The sequence below is a fragment of the Nakaseomyces bracarensis genome, assembly GCF_045282275.1.
Source record: "Nakaseomyces bracarensis strain CBM3 chromosome Unknown Scaff13_0, whole genome shotgun sequence".
Classification (NCBI taxonomy): domain Eukaryota; kingdom Fungi; phylum Ascomycota; class Saccharomycetes; order Saccharomycetales; family Saccharomycetaceae; genus Nakaseomyces; species Nakaseomyces bracarensis.
In genome coordinates, this window is record NW_027263959.1 from 1,404,615 (window position 1) to 1,423,709 (window position 19,095).

General features: G+C 35.8%; 11 protein-coding genes across 11 annotated transcripts; 5 read left to right on the top strand and 6 right to left on the bottom strand.

The window, feature by feature from the left end:
• Nucleotides 1-9: 9 nt before the first annotated feature.
• RPT4 (proteasome regulatory particle base subunit RPT4) lies at nt 10-1,341 on the bottom strand (the record flags this gene model as incomplete). Its single annotated transcript, XM_071054820.1, has 1 exon — nt 10-1,341. One exon carries the CDS (start codon nt 1,339-1,341, stop codon nt 10-12), a length of 1,332 nt encoding a protein of 443 aa, XP_070909513.1.
• Nucleotides 1,342-2,094: 753 nt separating this feature from the next.
• On the top strand, nt 2,095-3,690 carry GCD1 (translation initiation factor eIF2B subunit gamma; the record flags this gene model as incomplete). Its single annotated transcript, XM_071054821.1, has 1 exon — nt 2,095-3,690. One exon carries the CDS (start codon nt 2,095-2,097, stop codon nt 3,688-3,690), a length of 1,596 nt encoding a protein of 531 aa, XP_070909514.1.
• Nucleotides 3,691-4,047: 357 nt separating this feature from the next.
• On the bottom strand, nt 4,048-5,040 carry RPN8 (proteasome regulatory particle lid subunit RPN8; the record flags this gene model as incomplete). Its single annotated transcript, XM_071054822.1, has 1 exon — nt 4,048-5,040. The coding sequence occupies one exon, from the start codon at nt 5,038-5,040 to the stop codon at nt 4,048-4,050; it is 993 nt and encodes a 330-aa protein (XP_070909515.1).
• A 615-nt stretch (nt 5,041-5,655) lies between these two features.
• AIM17 (Aim17p) lies at nt 5,656-7,164 on the bottom strand (the record flags this gene model as incomplete). Its single annotated transcript, XM_071054823.1, has 1 exon — nt 5,656-7,164. One exon carries the CDS (start codon nt 7,162-7,164, stop codon nt 5,656-5,658), a length of 1,509 nt encoding a protein of 502 aa, XP_070909516.1.
• A 798-nt stretch (nt 7,165-7,962) lies between these two features.
• ANY1 (Any1p) lies at nt 7,963-9,306 on the bottom strand (the record flags this gene model as incomplete). Its single annotated transcript, XM_071054824.1, has 1 exon — nt 7,963-9,306. The coding sequence occupies one exon, from the start codon at nt 9,304-9,306 to the stop codon at nt 7,963-7,965; it is 1,344 nt and encodes a 447-aa protein (XP_070909517.1).
• A 290-nt stretch (nt 9,307-9,596) lies between these two features.
• On the top strand, nt 9,597-9,758 carry RNJ42_04661 (uncharacterized protein; the record flags this gene model as incomplete). The annotated part of the gene is made up of 1 exon (XM_071054825.1): nt 9,597-9,758. One exon carries the CDS (start codon nt 9,597-9,599, stop codon nt 9,756-9,758), a length of 162 nt encoding a protein of 53 aa, XP_070909518.1.
• A 291-nt stretch (nt 9,759-10,049) lies between these two features.
• ADI1 (acireductone dioxygenase (Ni2+-requiring)) lies at nt 10,050-10,571 on the bottom strand (the record flags this gene model as incomplete). Its single annotated transcript, XM_071054826.1, has 1 exon — nt 10,050-10,571. One exon carries the CDS (start codon nt 10,569-10,571, stop codon nt 10,050-10,052), a length of 522 nt encoding a protein of 173 aa, XP_070909519.1.
• A 607-nt stretch (nt 10,572-11,178) lies between these two features.
• On the bottom strand, nt 11,179-12,318 carry YAP5 (Yap5p; the record flags this gene model as incomplete). The annotated part of the gene is made up of 1 exon (XM_071054827.1): nt 11,179-12,318. The coding sequence occupies one exon, from the start codon at nt 12,316-12,318 to the stop codon at nt 11,179-11,181; it is 1,140 nt and encodes a 379-aa protein (XP_070909520.1).
• A 1,134-nt stretch (nt 12,319-13,452) lies between these two features.
• On the top strand, nt 13,453-14,184 carry VLD1 (Vld1p; the record flags this gene model as incomplete). Its single annotated transcript, XM_071054828.1, has 1 exon — nt 13,453-14,184. The coding sequence occupies one exon, from the start codon at nt 13,453-13,455 to the stop codon at nt 14,182-14,184; it is 732 nt and encodes a 243-aa protein (XP_070909521.1).
• Nucleotides 14,185-14,554: 370 nt separating this feature from the next.
• On the top strand, nt 14,555-14,920 carry RPR2 (ribonuclease P protein subunit RPR2; the record flags this gene model as incomplete). Its single annotated transcript, XM_071054829.1, has 1 exon — nt 14,555-14,920. One exon carries the CDS (start codon nt 14,555-14,557, stop codon nt 14,918-14,920), a length of 366 nt encoding a protein of 121 aa, XP_070909522.1.
• Nucleotides 14,921-16,285: 1,365 nt separating this feature from the next.
• Nucleotides 16,286-18,274, top strand: RNJ42_04666 (uncharacterized protein; the record flags this gene model as incomplete). Its single annotated transcript, XM_071054830.1, has 1 exon — nt 16,286-18,274. The coding sequence occupies one exon, from the start codon at nt 16,286-16,288 to the stop codon at nt 18,272-18,274; it is 1,989 nt and encodes a 662-aa protein (XP_070909523.1).
• Between the last annotated feature and the right edge of the window lie 821 nt (nt 18,275-19,095).

Below are 19,095 nucleotides of genomic sequence, written 5' to 3' on the forward strand. Positions count from 1 at the left end.
TTATCGTCATTATAATTTTTGGTATTCAAGCGTACCTTCTAGTTTCTTCACCTCGGCAACCTTTCTGACAGCCTTCATCAAATCTTCTGGGATAATGTGGTCACGGTCATCTCTAATGGCAAAGAAACCAGCTTCTGTAACACAGTTACGGATATCAGCACCGTTGAAACCGTCACTCATTTTCACAGCGGCATCAAAATCAAACTCACCGTGCTTCTTAACGTTAGAAGTGTGAATCTTAAAGATTTCCAATCTACCAGCTTCATTAGGGAGAGGAATTTCGATCTTTCTATCTAATCTACCAGGTCTTAACAATGCTGGATCCAGTGTATCTGGTCTGTTAGTGGCCATAATGATCTTAGTTTGTCCTAGGTTATCGAAACCATCCATTTGTGTTAGCAATTCCATCAGAGTTCTCTGGATTTCTCTATCAGCAGAAGTACCTTCACTGAATCTACGACCACCGATAGCATCAACTTCATCCATAAATATGATACATGGCTCGTGTTCCTTAGCGTATGCAAACATTTCACGGATAATACGGGCAGATTCACCAATGTATTTGTCGACTATACCAGAAGCCGGTGAGAAAATGAAATTGGCACCAATGGTGGCAGCCACAGCCTTAGCTAACAAAGTCTTACCTGTACCTGGTGGACCATACAGCAGAACACCTTTAGGAGGCTTGATACCAACTCTTTGGAAAATTTCTGGATTCTTCAAAGGTAGTTCGATAACTTCTCTCAGTTCTCTGATTTGGTCGGTCAAACCACCGATACCTTCGAAAGAGATTTCACCTTGTTCAAAACTGGTCATGTTGTACACCAATGGGTCTGTTTCACGAGGCAGGATTCTCATAATAGTTAAAGTAGTGATGTCTAGTGTAACTCTAACACCCTTCTTCAGCTTTGTTCTATCCACGGAGTTCCTGACACCGACTATATAACGTGGGCCTGAAGATGCCTTGACAATGTACTTCTCTTCAGACAGCTCCTTCATCACTTCACCAATCAGTTGACCTATACTCTGCAAAGCCTTGATATCGTTCTCGGTCTGGTCATACATCTTCTCTAGATCCCGAATGTTCTGACGACGTTGCTTCAATTGGTCATCATACCTTCTGTGTTCCATCAATTTCTTCTTGAAATGTCTCAATGCCTTCTCATAGGCCTCTTTCTCAGGGTCCACTGGCTCTTGCTCTTGCTCTTGCTCTTCTACTTGCACTTCTACTTGCTCAGTGGCCTCACCTGGAACCGCATTCTCTGTAGTACCTTCATTATCTACATCCATAGCATCGCCATCATTTAAAGCTGCTAAAAGCGGATCTTGTTCCTCACTCATTTTGTATTTCCCTGTTTATTTCTTTATTTTTTGTTGTTTTTTTTTCAATAAATGTTGTGTATCCTTCTCGAAAAAACAATTTCAAAGAAAAGATAGTAATGATCAATTGATAATGAAGATCTTAGAATAGAAATGCTGCGTTGTCTGAAATATTTCAATAGCCCAGTATACCTTTAACCGCCTTGCTACTTTATAATAACCTCTTTATTTTTGCCTCTCACTTCTCATCTCTTTCCACTCTTCGCCCCCCTTCCTTCTTCCCTACCGCCTTCAGTTAAAAAAACGAAAAACTACAGTATTTTCAAACAACAAAAATAAGTTGCCAAATATTGATAAATATAGTGTTACCCGGCTGCTCACTATACTACAAACACCGGGTAAGTTGTGGCAAATGTACGTACTATGTGATACACAGTCATATGATTTCTAGTACGTGTATACGGTTATAGTCCGGGTAAATATATATACTTATATACGGAATTGCATTGATGGGAATTACGTATCTAATTACATAATTGGGAGCTTGTATATTTTTTTTTTTTGTCAATTTTTGCATGTCAGAAAAAATATTAAGCTCATCGCAAAGTTTATTATTATTTTATTCGAGGTTTATCTCATATTTTAGGATTAAATATCAATTGTTTTTTGTTCGGCATTGCATTTTTTTTTTGTATCCCATTATTTAGATAATGAATATTTTTTCAAATATTTATTGATTCAATAAAATAATCAAAAACAAAACAAACTAAGGGAATGCAAATCCAGGCTTTTATATTTTGTGGAAGGGGGCATGAGTTGTCCCCCTTTGCTAAACATGCTAGCAATAATGACTCACCAATGGATGCTTCTATTCTCGGTTCTGATACTGTTCCCAAGGCTCTTTTACCGCTGGCCAACAAGCCCATGCTAGAATATATTATTGATTGGTGTGACCAGGCGAATTTTTCAGAGATCAATATTGTAGCACACCAAGACCAAATTGATGAGATAAAATCATTCCTCTCCACATTTTTGACACTACGTACACAACAGTTTGATATTATCTCCAAGGCACTCTCTGCCAACAACCATAACCATCACTTACAGAAACCTAAACCGATCAAATTCATATGCTCCAAGGTAAACTCTAATGGTGAGGCCCTACAAAAAGAGTTATTGGACAAGATAAAGGGTGATTTTGTGCTTTTGCCTTGTGATTTCATTACTGATATACCTCCACAGGTCTTAATCGATCAATTCCAGAACAGGGACGACGATAACCTAGCATTGACAGTGTACTACAAAAATAACTTGGAAACCCTAGATAAGAAACAACAGCAACGCCAACAATACTTCACTGTTTACAGTGAGAACGAAGATACGGAAAAACAGCCAGTTTTGTTAGATGTATATCCAAAGGAGGAAGTCATGCGTAACAAATACCTGCAAATTAGAAACCAACTGCTATGGAAGTATCCAAATGCCACTGTTTCCACCACCATTCTGAACTCTTCTATCTATATGTGCTCTTATGACTTGTGTAAACTATTACGCGAACAAAATGATGATGAGACAAAGTCTGATGATGGAGATGAAAGTGATAGAACAAATTCCAACTCTCCTAAGAGGAGCAAAGGCAACGATGATGACGACAGTCATGCTCACAGAAGCTTAACGGAGATAAAACCAAGCTATTTCAAAAAGAAGAATGAACTCAGAAGGGACTCTATTAATTGTCATAAACCATTAGGAAAACTATTCAGAGATCTAGGCAGAAGATCATGGCAACACTCTAAGAGCAGAGAAACTATGGGTATATTCATTATTCCAGAACCTTGCTCATTCATCCGAGCTAACAACTTAAATGCATACATGGAGGCTAACAGATTCATCCTAAAGATAAAGGCTCAAGCTACTCAATCAAATGTCCAAACAACTACTTCCTCCGCATCCGCAATTGGTGCCGATTCCTTGGTTGGTGGTAACGTACAAATCCTAGAGAAGAGCAACGTGAAGATGTCCGCTATTGCTGGCGGCTGTAAAATTGGTAACCGTTGTCGTGTGGCTGGCTCAATTTTACTCGGAAACGTTGAACTTGAAGACGATGTTATCCTAGAGAATGTCATTATTGGTCCAGGTGCTAAAATAGGCAAGAAGAGTAAATTGATCAATTGTTACATTGAAGGTTCCTATATTGTTCAATCAAGAAGCGTTCATAAGGGTGAGACATTGACAAAGGTTCTGTTGAACACAGACACTGAAATGGACAGTGAGGTTGCTTATAGTTCTTCTGGTGAAGATAGTTCCGATGTTATGACTGAGGAATTTACAGACGAGGATTTCGGAGATGATGACTTCTTTGAACGTTGATTAAAACCGAATTTTTTCAGCATCTGCTTTACTGAGGTAATTTAGTAATGATTAAAATGAAGATATTTGAACCAAACCATCTGAAAAGAGAGATATCATATCGATGTACTAACAGACATAAAATACATAGATACATAGATAATATTTTTTGTGCATATAATTATCGTCATTATTCGACGGACTTAAAACAAGAATAGTACCAAATATTATCTTGTAGTATCAATAGTAATTGTAAAATTGAGATGAAGAAGTTAGATCATTTAAACTTTGAAAAAATTTGTATTATGCCAGTAGTTAAGAAAGAAGCTTTATTTTATGAAATGCAGATTATAGAAATTTATATAAAAAAAACTATCCTTAAATTACTGATTTCTTCTCCGACTCAGCAGGTTCTTTCTCAGTAGTAGCAGAAGCGGCGGTTTGTTCCTTAGATCTTTCTTCCTGTAATTTCTTGCTTTGGATTTTATTTTCGATCAAATCATCGAAAGCAATTATCGATCTCACAAGATTGCTTATATATATCACCATTAGTTCATCATTAGTCTTTACAGTCAATGCCTTCTGTAAGTTGGTTGAAGCGGTCATAACATCATGGTTATTCGTATTCATTTCATTGTCATCTGGAGCCCCAAGGTTTGGCAGCAGATTAAATACATCTTGTAATTTACCAAGAATGATATGGTTTATAGGCAGTTCCTTGTTGATTACCTTGTTCAAATATATCACAATATCACTGAGTTTCTTCTGTAGACCCTTCAATGATTTCAATTGGTTGGTTACTCTGATCGACAACCCACCAGCAGCTTGGTCACGAACATCTCTCAGCAAATGCTCAACACCGATTTCTTCAGCTTCTTCAGCTTCCACTGTACATGGTAAATGCAAGAAGGTTTTCTCCGTGGAAGTACCATCATCTTTTACCTGCTCAACAGCCATGTATGCATCTGTAGGCAATCCCACATCTTGTTGCTTTACATCCACAATTAACAATAATGGATTTCCTTGGGTGTATTTCTTAAACAACTCGTTAATCTTCAAATCTGAGGCCTTTAGTTTAGGGCCACTATGGTACCAACCAATCAACTTCTCTTTTGCATTAATCTTCTTACACATTTCATTCATACTTTCAATATAGTTATGGTCTAGAAACCACACATCTGAGTTCTTCTCATCTTCCTCGAATGGCAACGCAAACGAGTTTGTTACTCTAACAGTTTTAGAGCTTTGAGTGTCACCCAAAATTACACCTACACATCTCTTCCCTTCAGGGGTATTAGTACGTTCATAGTGGTCTAGAACAGATAATAACACAAGTGGTGCAATTGTAACACGATCGTGACGTAGAGACATTATCTTCGAACTTTTTTTTTTAATCTATTTGGACAGTTACAGCTCTCTAAACTCGAATAAAACAAAGTCGAGAGTATTTCAATCAGGGAAGTTTGCTCAATTAGCTATATTCACAGTCAATTCGTCTTGTAATTGTCCTCTCACAGCGCTATCGTTAATTATTTAATGATTCTGTCCCCCTTCCCTAAAAAAAGTCTTAATCCTGTGGGCCTTTATTTCATTTTTTTTTCAGGCTTTGCCACTCGAAGGTGAATGATATCATACATAACGATTGTTTATCATGTGATATATATCGATTAATTATATAATAATACATAAGTACTTTAACTTAGCAAAATATAACGTAGATATATTATAGAATTATTTGATTAACAGGATTTATTTTTTAGTTTATTTAAATTTTATTCGACTATGTATATGATGGGTAGAGATGACTAAAACAAAAATTATATTATATTGAACAATGACGGGGGATAGAAAAAAAAATATAATTAAAAATGTGAAGCATATTAATATTATTACATTTTTTTTGATTCTATTTTTGTGCTTGTTTCCTTAACTGGTAATTGGTGCAAATGTATGAATCATAAAAAAAACAGGTTTTTCGTTCTGTTTTTATTCCTTTTCGAAACTTTCTTCCAAGAATTTTAATTTGCTCTTAAAAGTGTCTAGATCGAAGTAGCAAGCTTTGAACCAAACTAGATCAGCTTGCCTTGTATTCTTATTGGTTCTAGTGTGCAGTATTCTTCTGTTGTTGTACAATACTGCTGTATTCTCTGGCAAGTTAATTCTAAATTGGTTTTCGTGGTCATGTATTATCCTCTCAAATTCTTGTAAACCTCTCAAGAAGTCTCTGAACACAAGTCTTTCGGTCACTTTACCAGGTGATGTTGTCAATGGGTCCTCAATTCCTTCAATTTTTGGCATATTTGTGAGCTTGTTATAAATACCATATGTAAAAGGTGCTTGGAATGGCGGTGAGTAATTGACACATTTGACCAAGTACTCATAGTTACCTATCAAAGTGTTATGTTCGTTGCTCTCGTATTCTTCTATCAGCGGTTTAGATTGGAAGTATCTCTTGTTCTTATTTTTGAATGTGTAGTTAATAGGAACATGTTGCAAAGCCTCGTATGCCTCGTTATCAGTCTCACGGATGTTACGAGCCGCATAGAATGAATCAACAAAGATATTTGTATCGTTTTCGGATTCGTTCTTCAGAGAGTGTAGAATTTTGTAACCTGGGACGTTCTCCAAGAATTGCAAATCCATATGCAATGGAGACGCTATATTTTCGAACGGGATATTGTTATCGTGTGGTGGGGGTAACTCTAAGTCATAGTCCTTCAAATTCTGGTTAGTGATATCAAAATCTTCACCATAAAAGGTTTTTCTCAATGGACCGATCCTTTCTCCCAACTTTCTTATCATGTATATGTTCAAATCATTGGCGTCTGTCTCATCTCTAATGTTTGGCATACCTCTGATAAACGTTATACCAAACTGTTGCAAGTTAACCAGCGTCCTGTACAGCAGCTTATCGTCTTCCATCACCTGATCAAACGAGAAAAATGAGCCGTCTTTGTTCTTATCCATCTTGCTGGTAAGCATGTCTCTATTCCAAATAACTCTCTTATGTTTAGACATCTGGTTCCTTGTAGACCGCGTCAAAAAGGAAGAACCTTTGTACTTGAAGAAGAAATCCAATGGATAAGCATAGCTGTCACCGTCACTCCAATTGACCTCCATCTTCGTGCCGTCCTCGGAGATCTTCACCGACCTGGGCACAGTATGACTCCTTCCATTGTGATCATCTAAGAGTTCCCCAGTGGTAATAAGTCTCTGACCAGACACTGGGTCTACAGTCTGCGGAGACTTAGACGCATCTCTCAAGAATATATTATTGAAACAAACAGTAAAAGGCCTCAATCTGTCACCATACTCCGGAACAACATCATGACCTGTGACTCCCGAATCCTTGGTAGGATCCATCGATTCATGCACAAATGTAACCGTCGTGGACTCATCTGTAAATGAAGCATCCAATATCTTACCATTAGACTGGTACCGAACCTGTCTCAGCACTCTAGGCCTTAATAATGGAATTACCGATCTTCTAAACATCTTATATTAAATCTCCCTTTTCTAGGTAGTTTTTTTTTTTTTCACGTCTTGGCTTGTTTTGATTGTTTTAAATATCAAATTAAAACTTATTAAGAAACAATTCTTGGTCTTGTGGTATAAAAAAAATATTACTTGATATCTGTTTATAACCTCCGACTGTATTAGCAAGATCCCTTTTCCCAAAAATTGGGTTGTCACCCTTGTCTAAGTATAACCCGCCTTATGAAGGTAAACCCTTACCTTATAAAAAGCCCTTTGAAAGTAAAGCGGTGATTCCCGAAAAAAAAACACTTCGAGAAACAAAAAAAAACAAAAAAAAACAAAAAGCTCTTCATAAAACAACTGCAGCGAAAGAGAAAGAGACACACACAGAGAGAGTCCTTCTTATCAACGCTGCCACTATATTCTCTGTGGATTATCTCGTCTCTATTTTGGTACGGTGATTTCTGAGTGTGTATCAACTGAACTTCCAATTGGCCCGTTTTCTCTCTGTACTATCTTCGATATTTGTGCGGGTGTTTAAGAGAGGGGGACGTTGGGAAGGATGAATGGAATGACTCAGTTTACTAGAAGGAGGACTTTCCGTAATATATGATAGCGGTTATCTAATATATAAAGACTTTGAAAATGGGATTCCTTTAAAATGGAAAAAAAGAAAGAAGGAAAAATAAGAAAATTAACTATTTGTTTATGCATATTTATTCTAATTAAATTATCCTAGGATAAAGGTATCAAATTTACTATAACAATAATTTTTTTTTTCCTCTTTTCAAAATTGAAATGGTTCTTTTACTTTCATTACATTGAGAAATGCTGTGGATGATTTTTTTGTTTATCATCTTTATAAAGGTTACTTATGCTAGCGTGTCTTGAAGCTTGTGGGCTCATGTGGACCTGAGTTATGCTGAGTCTTCTTCCAGAACTTGTGACTTCATCTTTCAGGAATTTCGGACTTCCAGTGTCTATCGTCAGTGGTTCTTTCTCGACCATTGGGATACCAGGATATGTGTCAGAATCATATAGTTTTGGTGTGGTCTGAGACATGTCGATTACTTGATCTGCAGGTGAAGAAGTAGATGCAGATGTAGATGTAAATCCATTTCCGCCTACTACTGTGCCCTCAGGGTTGTAGTAGAACTTGTAATAAATATATTGTCCACCGATGTAGAAGTCAAGGGACATTTGGAAGAGCGCAAAGAAGACAAAGAGTGAACTTCTCTTTCTGTTACCAAGGACAAGTAAAAAGAACAGCTTATAGGTATCACCACACAACCAACTCACCAACAGGATCAGTTTGAAACCTTGCACAGATTTTAGTTTATAGAGGATGGAAATCTGAGGTAAGGGCAGTAACGACTCTATCAAAAGACCTAATGCTCCAATTACTGGCCCGATACTATGTGTTAGGTCTTCCCAGTTCAAGATTAAAAACGTAAAGAAGAATTGGAATAATGCGAATATTACTAAAAATTTCCAGTACATTCTGTCATCATTCCATTGCCAGAAAGACCATATCCTCTTAAAACTGGGGTCAAAAAACTTCAAAAATTTATACACGAATACTAAAGTTATCTTGATTGAAAACCCAAGTAACCTCTTGAAGGAAAGAGATTTCAACAGATTCCTCCATTCTTCACTGAACATAGTAGGCTTTGACCGTATAGCGAAATATTCGAACCACACATCATGTATGAGTTGCGTAAAGGGCTCCACTGTCTGTAGGTTATCGTATTTATATTCTTCTGGACGGTATTTGAGGGTGGTTCGCAGTAAGATTATCTGGATGAAAACCATACACATTGATTGTCTCAGTAATGCAATTTCAAATGGCTCGATGAAATAGTACGAGATCCTCAGAATGCTCGCAATTAGCATAGTCGCACATATATCAATTGAAAACCCAAGTGCAGTCTTACTTCTCTCTACACTTATAACTGTAGTACCGTATGAGAATAACGGTGTACAACTAAAGACATACGTCATCGTCACGGTCAGCCATTCAGGAACATAATACGGATCCCATCGAGGTAGATAAGACGTTAGGGTATCGGTATAACTTGCATGATTATTAACTGCATCTCCTGCCATTTCTACCAGCTTGTTTGCTGCCGATAGTTCTTGTTCTTGTACTATTTCATCCATTTCAAATTATGTGTATTATTTATTAATTTTATGGGGTATTTTTGTTGAAATGCAATTTTGTTTTCTAATTCTTTTTATAAAAAAACAACATATGACCTAGTTTGCTAATCAGTTATAATTATGAAGAATAAATGAAATAAAGATTAATTGTAATAAATTTAAAAAATCAAAAATAAATCGGGGCGCGTGGAGTTGAATTTTCGTATTAATTATTATAAGTTCAAAAACTATTGTTTCAAAGAAGTTAAATTATCCACTTATTGTCTATCTAAAAAACGACAAATAAATATATGAGAAGGACTACCAACATATACTCAGAAACATCATTTAAACAAGAAAATTATGAATTGAGCTATCTTCCTTCACCTATTTCCCTTAACAAGGTTAAGAAAAAATATTTAAAGAGACGAAAAATTAAAATAAAAACACCCAACGCAAAAAAAAAAAAGTAAAAAAAAAACAAGGCGTCTCGGTGGCCTTGGAGGCAGATAAACACTACGGGAAAGAACAGCAACGGAACGGAAAACGGATGCGGCGTTTGTTTATCTTTTTTTTTTTTTTTTGATTTCTTCAAAAATACTTTTACCCGGATATTGATTAAGATGTGGTTAGAAAATTATATAGCTCTATTCTCACATGCTGGTTCGTAAGTATTGATATTAAGTGTACATTAGGAAAGTTATATATCATTATTAACTTATATTGTATTTAAGCTGTATTAGATATGTGATATACTAAAACGTTTAAATAGAGGATAAATATTCTTTACGGATAGGCAGATCGTCAGCGTTAGGTCTATTGTAAGCTTGCCATTTAGGTTCATCTTTGAAAAGTCTTAGGGCTTTAATATGGTTTGTGTTTGTTAGAGTAAATCTGTGGTAAATACCAGCAGGTAGGATCAGTAAATCTCCAGGTGCCACTTTGCATCTGACCCAATCATCATCAAGCCTTACATCGAAATAACCCTCACCATCCATGCAGTATCTGATCTCTTCATCTTCGTGCAAGTGCTCTTGGTAGAAAATCTTCAACTGATTCAGCATTGCGTCAGAGTCTCCTTTAAATGTGTCAATATTGATGTTCACTATATCATGGTTCTTGTAATCTCTTTCTTTTGCTAGGGCATCCACATCCTCTTGCTTGGTAATGTGCTTGTATATAACACCTATCTTGTCCAATGCAGCTAGATCTACTTTCTTACCACTGTTATGTGGTTCTCTGAAGTCAACAGAGTTATCGTTATCATGAATGTATACTTCCACCATGTTCTAACTGAATGATTTATTTTTTTTTCACGTTTCTATCTTAGTGGTTTCGAAGACTAGAACTAGTACAATTTTGAGAATAGAACATTCAAAAGGAACATTCTTTATATATAATGAAACTCAACTTCTAATTCATCATTACGGATGAAATACGTTTTTACTAAGCACCGAAATGTCCAGAACCAAATACTGAGGACCCTCACTTTCCCAAAGAAGCAATGGACTTTCATTTACAGAGAGTATCCTGCACAACAATCTTCCACTATGTTCTTCAAGGCCTTCTCATATTTTCTCTTACCATCCCAAAGACTACAAAAAGCCACAGTCCTGTTCTTTGCTAACCGGAACTCGTGACAAGGTATTTTCAGGAACATGGGACGCGTAGTCAAATGTGCGACATTCAACAATTAGAGAGCTTCTATGGCCAAGTTGGTAAGGCGCCACACTAGTAATGTGGAGATCATCGGTTCAAATCCGATTGGAAGCATTTTTTTTCAATTTTCATCAGCTTCTATAAAGTATGAAAGTAATTAGGATCCAGATTGTTTTTTTTTTATATATAGTCCAATGATGTAATTCCATAGTGATATTCTTCTTTTATATTGAATTATTTAGATTTCTTCTTCCTAGTTGGCGGTAGGAACTTATTTAGATCTATTTCAAACTCCATGGGTAAGTCATCCATTATGTCATAAGATCTCTTGTGCGGTGTGTTAGAGACTAAGTTATCTTGGACTGGTTTAATACAAGATGCATCTATATCTGTGCATTTCTGACATTTCGATGGGTTCTCAGTACAATTTGTTGATCTTATGGCTGATTCTGTGTATTTAGTTTTCCCAGCTTCCACTAATGAGTGTTGTGGAAGAGTATCCAGTAGCAACACACTACTACGAGATGCTGTACTGTGCTGATTTTTGGATTCATTGAGATCATGACAAAGACAAGTAGTATTATCATTGCAAAACCCACAATCCTCTTTTTCTACGTCTAAAGTATTTTCACCAAGTGTGGTATTACTAAAGGGTTGCGGTGATAGAGATCCTTCTTCTGGTGATTGAGAAGGTACAGGTGTAGTAGATAGTGACTGCGGTATTAAATTTGGTAATTTTTTGTTTAGTTTAACAGTATTTATTGGTGGTGATGTGTTGTTTGCTGATTTTATTGAAACAGCCGGTATAGGCTTGAAATTTTTTATAGCTTGGTTTAAAAAGTCATCAGTGAATATAGGTTTTAGATCCGTTTCTTTAGCATTCCGTTTAATGTCATCAATGTCAGCGTTCTTCATACAGATAAAACATTTTTTATCATCTTTGTTTTCTTGTACTTCCCTTTCTAAGTCCTTGATCTTTTTGCTAGATTCTGTTTTTAGATCATCATACTGTTGTGCAAGTTTTTTATACTTATTTTGCCATGATCGTACCATAGCTTGTAGAGTTTCCACATTTTCTTCAAGTGCTTGTAACCTATTTTTGCTCCGTTCTCGGTATGCTCTCTGTGCTTCTCTATTCTGCTTCTTTTTCTTGCTTTGAGATGGTCCCTCCACATAATCACCTTCCGGTGAACTTACATCACTATTAGTATCTAAAGTTGCAGAACGCTTCCTATATTGAGCCAACTTATCCCCAGGAGCTCTTGATCTGAGCGGCGGTAATTTCCAGTTCCGAGATATGTGTATCTTAGACATCGCCAGTTTATCAGAGATAGATTCTTTTGGCTTCAGCACTGGATATTTCACATCTACCATCCCCTTATATTCAATTTATTTATTTTTTTTTTCTGTTTAATAATTTTAATATTTATATTTTTTTGAATTACTAATCTTATTTCCTTTTTTTTCACAATTTCTTGGGATAGTGTTTCCTCTTAAAACCTGACTTATAAGGGTATATTAACATCCAAAGACTTCCGTAATGTCGTAAGTATCAAATTAGGCTGTATTTATATATGGCCAGTAAAAATCCAGCTATTATTTTAGCGCCCAGTACATATCATGCAATGTGCAAATATTAGGTCCTAACAAAAACCGAAACAGGCCGATACCTAGTTCATACTTTTACCAAATTTAACGTGGACTAGGTTATATTATAGTTTTATATATTTTTCCAAGATCCGCCTCCTAAAAACAGATAAACGTTTTAACTGCACCCTTTCGTATAATTTGTACTTATTAAGAGAAAGAGATGCCCTTGTTAAACACAAATAACCAAGTTATCAAATTTAAAAAAGAAGGTGCGTAAGGCATTGCACTTGAGTGGGATCCACTTCTCTACGGCCTCGTCTACCAGATTTTCGCCCCTGCCTTCTTACTCCGACATTATAGTGACATGATTTTGAGTTCCAGAGAAGTTAACTGAGGCACCCAGAAAGATAAAATTCTACTACCTCTTCTAAGCAAGTTACGGCTTATAAAAAATATTGGACAGTACTTATTCCGGGTAATTTCCCACATGTTCAATTTGTATATAGTGATAAATGTAGTCATAGGAATTTACCCAGCCACACTCATATGTACCGGATAAAATCAAAATTTAATATGTCTATTTTTTTTAAGGGTCTTCTATTTTTTCAGTTGGGAAAAGGGTGTAGTGTGTATATATTATAGTCATCCTTTATGATTACTATGCTGTTTATATACATAATTTAGCATATAATGTTTTAATCTAATACAATAATATAGTAAACTGAGAATAGTATTGAGATAATATAAACGAATATATATAGATACGATCCATCCAAAAAAAAAAATACTATATCGAAGTAAAGTCTGACATTTAGATAGTCGAGTAGCCAACTTGTATTAACAACTAGATAAGAAGACAATTAGTTCTCTATTTTTGTTATTGTTTGTTTTGCAATTGGTAAAAAAAAAAAAAATCAGATGGGTATTGTGGCAACTCCACTTGAGGTAGATAATGAAACAAAGGGGAGGGCGGTGATGGACCAAATTCAAATGGTATGTTACGTGGTCATATATATTAGGTTTGTACGAGATAGGTCTATGTTCAATGTTTTCCTAGTGCTATTATGTCTATTACTGAGTGGATTTTTGAATAGTCTTCTGGTATCTTATCTCCGCAAACAGCTTAGAACCATGGAAGAAGCCGATCCTAATGAAGAAGAGGAGATATTACAGACTGAAGTAATACGAAATATATTGGTTAAGTCTATTCGATATTTCCAGGGGTTACTTCTCATGCAGTGTATGTTTTGTATCATGTATCATGGATTTAAGGGTTCCGCACTATTCCGATACATTAACGACGACAGCGACGAACAAGAACCGCCATACTACTTCCGGTACGGATACTTCATCATGAATTTAATCGGAGAAGAGACTCCCTACATGAAAAGCAGATGGAAGTTACTACTGATAGATCTAGGAGTGCTGATCTTACAACTAGCAGCGATAACCCGATGTCTAGAACCAGAATTGGATAATATCAAGCTGATAATACCGGAATTGAGGACCTTTGATAGGGGCATCACCAGCATACTACGTCTCAACACTTTTAAAACAACTACTAGAGAGGAGGTGATTACTCTGTGCACCTGTCAAGCACCAGATCAATGTCACCATAGTGAAGAGACAACGGACTACGGTAGTATATAGCATTTTCTTTTTCTTTTTTTTATTGCAATTTTTAGTTGTTTTAATTTTTAATCTTTTAGCATAATTTGAACTGACTAAATAGGAATAACCTTTTGCAGTTTTTGAGGTATAACAATGAAAATATTGTGATGTGTGGGCGTATTTATAGACCTTTATTGATTTTTACCTTCTTTTGGTTTTCTGAGTTTTAATTTTTTCAGGCCATCCGCGTAAAGCAAAAAAATTTTAGACTTTAATGTATTTAATTATTAGAAAAAAAAACGATGAGGATCTTGTATAGAAGAGAAGACAGTAAAAAAGGTGGAAAAAAGCAGTTTATATTTTACTACCAACTTTCATCCTGGTACTGTTTGTCCTTCTACAATAAATAATGGCCAAGAAAGTGAAGGGTAAGAACGGTAAGAATGTAGGAAATAAAGAGCACCTGCAACGCATCAACTACCTTGCCCAGTTATCCGGACAGATGGCTAAACCCGGAACTGAACTAGGTCTAACTCAACTTTATAATCGTAACCTAGTGCTTGTAAGCCACAAGACTAAGACAAAACTGTCTCCAAATTTGAAACGACGTATGTGCAAGCGCTGTCGAATCGAACAGATCCCTGGTATCACTTCGGCAGTACGAATAGAACCACAAAATAGGGCTATAGCAATTTCCTGCAATTGCCAGTCCAAGAAGAGCATAAAGCGTTTCCCACTAAATGAAGGTAAATTAGTTGAAGAGGAGATGAAATGAAACAATATAACTACTAGAATACAGATAAATACAATTACCACTATAGGTAAAAAAATTGAAAAGAATACTTAGTATGTAATCATATCACCAACTACGCAAATAGCTAAAGAATATATCTACACATTAGTCAACCAGAAAAAAAGCAACTACTTCCCTTATACAATAACTTTTTAACCACATCTTCTCTACTTCTCACCTTTCCTTATCCCTGTAAAAAATTTTACCTTTTTAACTATCTCCACCCATTCTCTCTTCCCTCCTTTTCCCCCCTCCACTCCACTTTATCATTAGGATATGCATTTTTCGAAGTTAAGTGTATTTTTTTGAAGTTGGTATTTATTTATTTACATTTTCCTTCCTTCTGCTACCGACATTTGTAAATGGGTCTAACACTTGGCCCAAATAACTTCTCTACGACAAAGAAAGAAAGCCTTCGAATTTGTCTGACACTTGATAAAAAAACTCAATTGTCTGCACACATCTAATTTGTTTATCTTTATAACTTTCCTTTTTAGTAATATTACCCACGTAAAAACATTATTTTTTTTTTGATGGGGGGGAAGAGTATAGGCCCTTGACTTTTCATTTGTTTTTGTTTGTTGTTTGTTTATTTTCTGAAATGCTGTTCCTGTATTCTGTACGGTGAGATTCCTCTCTTCGGGTTTTATTTGTGGTTCTGACTTTCCTTCGTAGATGGAATTTCCTAACCCGCTTAGCTGATCTTCATCATATGGTAAGTTCTACGTTCTACGGTGCTAATTACAACGCCTACCCCCCTTTGTGTCTTTTTCCTATTCTTTTGACCCCGGTTGTCCCTGCCTTCTTGTAGGATGTACAAATGAATAAAATAGACAACACCCATAGAAGGAAAAAAACGAGAAGAAGCTGGCGCTCGATATCCATGTCATTTCTCGAGAATGCATTTTTTCTTTTTCAGAAATATTGCTGTTTTTATTTTCCTATACAACCATTCCCGTATTCTAATACTGAACAAGAACAGGACAAGTCTTTATTTCTGAATTGATGATTCTGCTTAACTAATTAGCATAGAAAACTTGACTTTGACTTAGAAGAAGGGAAAGAAAGTAAAAACAAAAAAAAAGAAAAAAAAGTTAAGTAATGATTGAAAAAAATGAATTGAAATAAAAAAAAACTACAATTGGATTGAAAAAAAAAAAAGAACTACTATACAATAAACTATGACTATCTTTATATAAAGAATTACCTTTTTTTTTAGTATATTTTATATGTTCATTCTTATAAAGGAATTGACCATCTTAAACCGCTATATAATTCTAAAAGATAAAAAACAAAAACATATAACAAAAATACAAAAACATAAAAAAAAAGAAAAAAAAGAAAACTATGGAACATTCTGTTCATCTACAGGATATTCGAGAAGAGGAAGATATAGTTAGAGATGTGGAATTGGGTTTGGAATTGGATTTAGAATTAAATAAAAATAGAGTGATTGTGGAAGGTGAATTACTTGACGAGGCAGCATTCAGTTCGTCATTTAGCTCTAATGACGATGACGATGTCGAAGGAGAAGAGGTAGATGTGGATAATAGTGAAGTAGAAAATCTTCTCTCCCCGCTTAGCGGTTTGGACCTAGGTGATGAGGATATACTGCAAGAAAGCGCTCTCAATAACTCTACTATGGCAGATCTGTCAAAGGCACTCGAGATACCGACTACACCGATACTGCAGGACATGGAATCCGCGTTTTCTGAGTACTCCGTTCATGATGAGGTGTCTGGGTTTTTGCCGGCCTCGCCAATTGTAGGCAATGGTCCTACGATCAACAATAGTATCAATAACAATAACACGAAGCAAAGGTCGCATTCGCATTCCATTACCAATAACATGACATATCATTTCAATAACGCGATAATGAATAGTATAACTAACAATAACAATACACATGCTAGTACCAACACAAGTGGCAATAACGTTGTACTAAGTCCCAAAAGTTCACACTCGTTTGGTAACAATATAGTTACTGCACCAAAAAGACTAAACAGTTTTCTAAAAAGGGGAGTATCTACAGATAACTTATACCAAGAATCACCAGCGTTTTCAAAGGAATCTTCTCTGTTGGAAGCATTTGGGATAGAGACATCCACGACTGAATCAAGAAGAAATTCAGCGCATAGGCTAAGAATAAATTCAATGTCTGGTAATAATCTAATGAGTGGACGTAAAAGTTCTAGGAACTCAATTTCTACATCAAGTCCCATATCAAATACTGGTCAGTTTGAAGAATCGCTATTATACCATCAAAGGTCTCGAAAGAATTCAACTATATCCATGACCAATCATCATCATCCACAGAATTCAATTGGCTTAAACGTGAAAAGAAGCTTTTCAAAACTCGTCAATTCTACAGGGAGCTTGAAAAGGGCCATTTCTTCGGCATCGTTAAACTCGAAAGGTCATACTAGCGGCCGGGGAGACACTAATGAAAAACCAATAAACTATGGTGGGTCTAACGGTATTTCCAGTTCAGGAATCAATAACCTTTCCTCCCCTAGCTTTCATGATTATAACGTACAGGCAAATGCTACCTCTTCCGTCACTAGATTAGCACAAGTTGATGCCAATAATAAAGTTGGTCATATTAACTCTAATAACATAAAAGCAAATGCAAGAAGAAGAGGAACTACTATCAATGCAGATATTCGTAGTGGAATGTTCAAGTTGCATCTATCCCGTGATAACTCTGCTCTGAATGACCACTCTACGTCGTCTGATATTGATTCAATTTCCAGCAGAAACTATACATATTCTTTGAGTGATGGCAACAGCCACTTATCTGAAACAAATAGGGCCAGATATGGAGATTGTAATGAAGTTTATATTAATGAAGTAGAACAGTATGGAAATATTAGTGATGAATACGATGGAAAATCTAGTAGGCTTGACACGCTTTCTAGTCCGGATGATCTTGATAATAATGAAGAGTTTGTTGTAGACATAGATAAACTAACGAGACTCATACCGGTTATAACTGTTACCGACCGTATCGGTTCCAAGAATAGTACTCCCGTTCTAGAACAAACAAACTTGATGAATGCGCAGGTCGACATCAAGAAAAGATCGAGACAAAACTCGAACGCTTCTTCCTCATTAAGTAGTACAAATGGAAATAGGATGGCTCTAGCTGAGTACATAAAAGTTATGATTCAGCAACAAAATTTGGAAGATGAACGTCTAGACTACCTAGAGAAGAATTTTAAAGAGTGTGGGTGGTGCTCTGAGGAGGAACTTCTAAATATTAGGAAGAAAAGGGTAATGATAAACAAAAAATGGGCCAGCCGGATTTCTCACTATCAGAGCAAACTTGAAGCATAATCATCTACTACTTTTCTTTTTCCTATTACATACATCATAATTTCTTCAATTTCTTTTACGTTTCTGGAAGATTGTTATATTAATGCAGAGGGATTATGTGGAGAACATAATTACTGCTTTCATAGATAGCTAATTAAAAAGTCCCTTACGCTGATTGTTGGTCTTCAACTACTTTAATAAAGGGGGATAACGCTATATCAGGGTATATCATGCATAATTACTGTAACTATTATACTGTTGCTGTTTCACTTTTTCTCAGGCGATCTACAGAAGGGTCATTTCTTAACCGATAAAGCACAAATTCATATTTGGTTGTTGTCGTTTTTTTAATTTTTCGATTACTGCAAATCCATCTCCTTAATCATCTGATAAGCAAGAAGATGGGGAGAGGGCAATTTTAGTACTTTTTTTTTGTCCTGTTTTGTCCTACTGTCCTAAACTCGCACCAGCTGCTGTAGGGTAAGTACAAATATTCAATAGCAGTACCTAGAGGTGGAAAATTCAACATGGAGGAAGTGTATGATGATTTATTTGCATAGTTGGAATGTACGCTTTATCCATTTAATCAAACTGCTAACATATAATTTGCATTAGTTGTCATTGAAAACGCTTTTAGTTGTCAATTTCCATTGTTTATTTTTGTGAAGTATCACTTGACTTATGATTCCGGTTCATTAGTCATAAAGTGTTGACGCTCTTTACTTGGGGTCCATTACTTATACCCCTATATTCTAAATAGTTATAATTTTAAATAGTTCTATACCAATTGCTATTTTCATTTCTAATTAGCTTTTGATCATAGTTGTTAAGTTGGTTTAAAT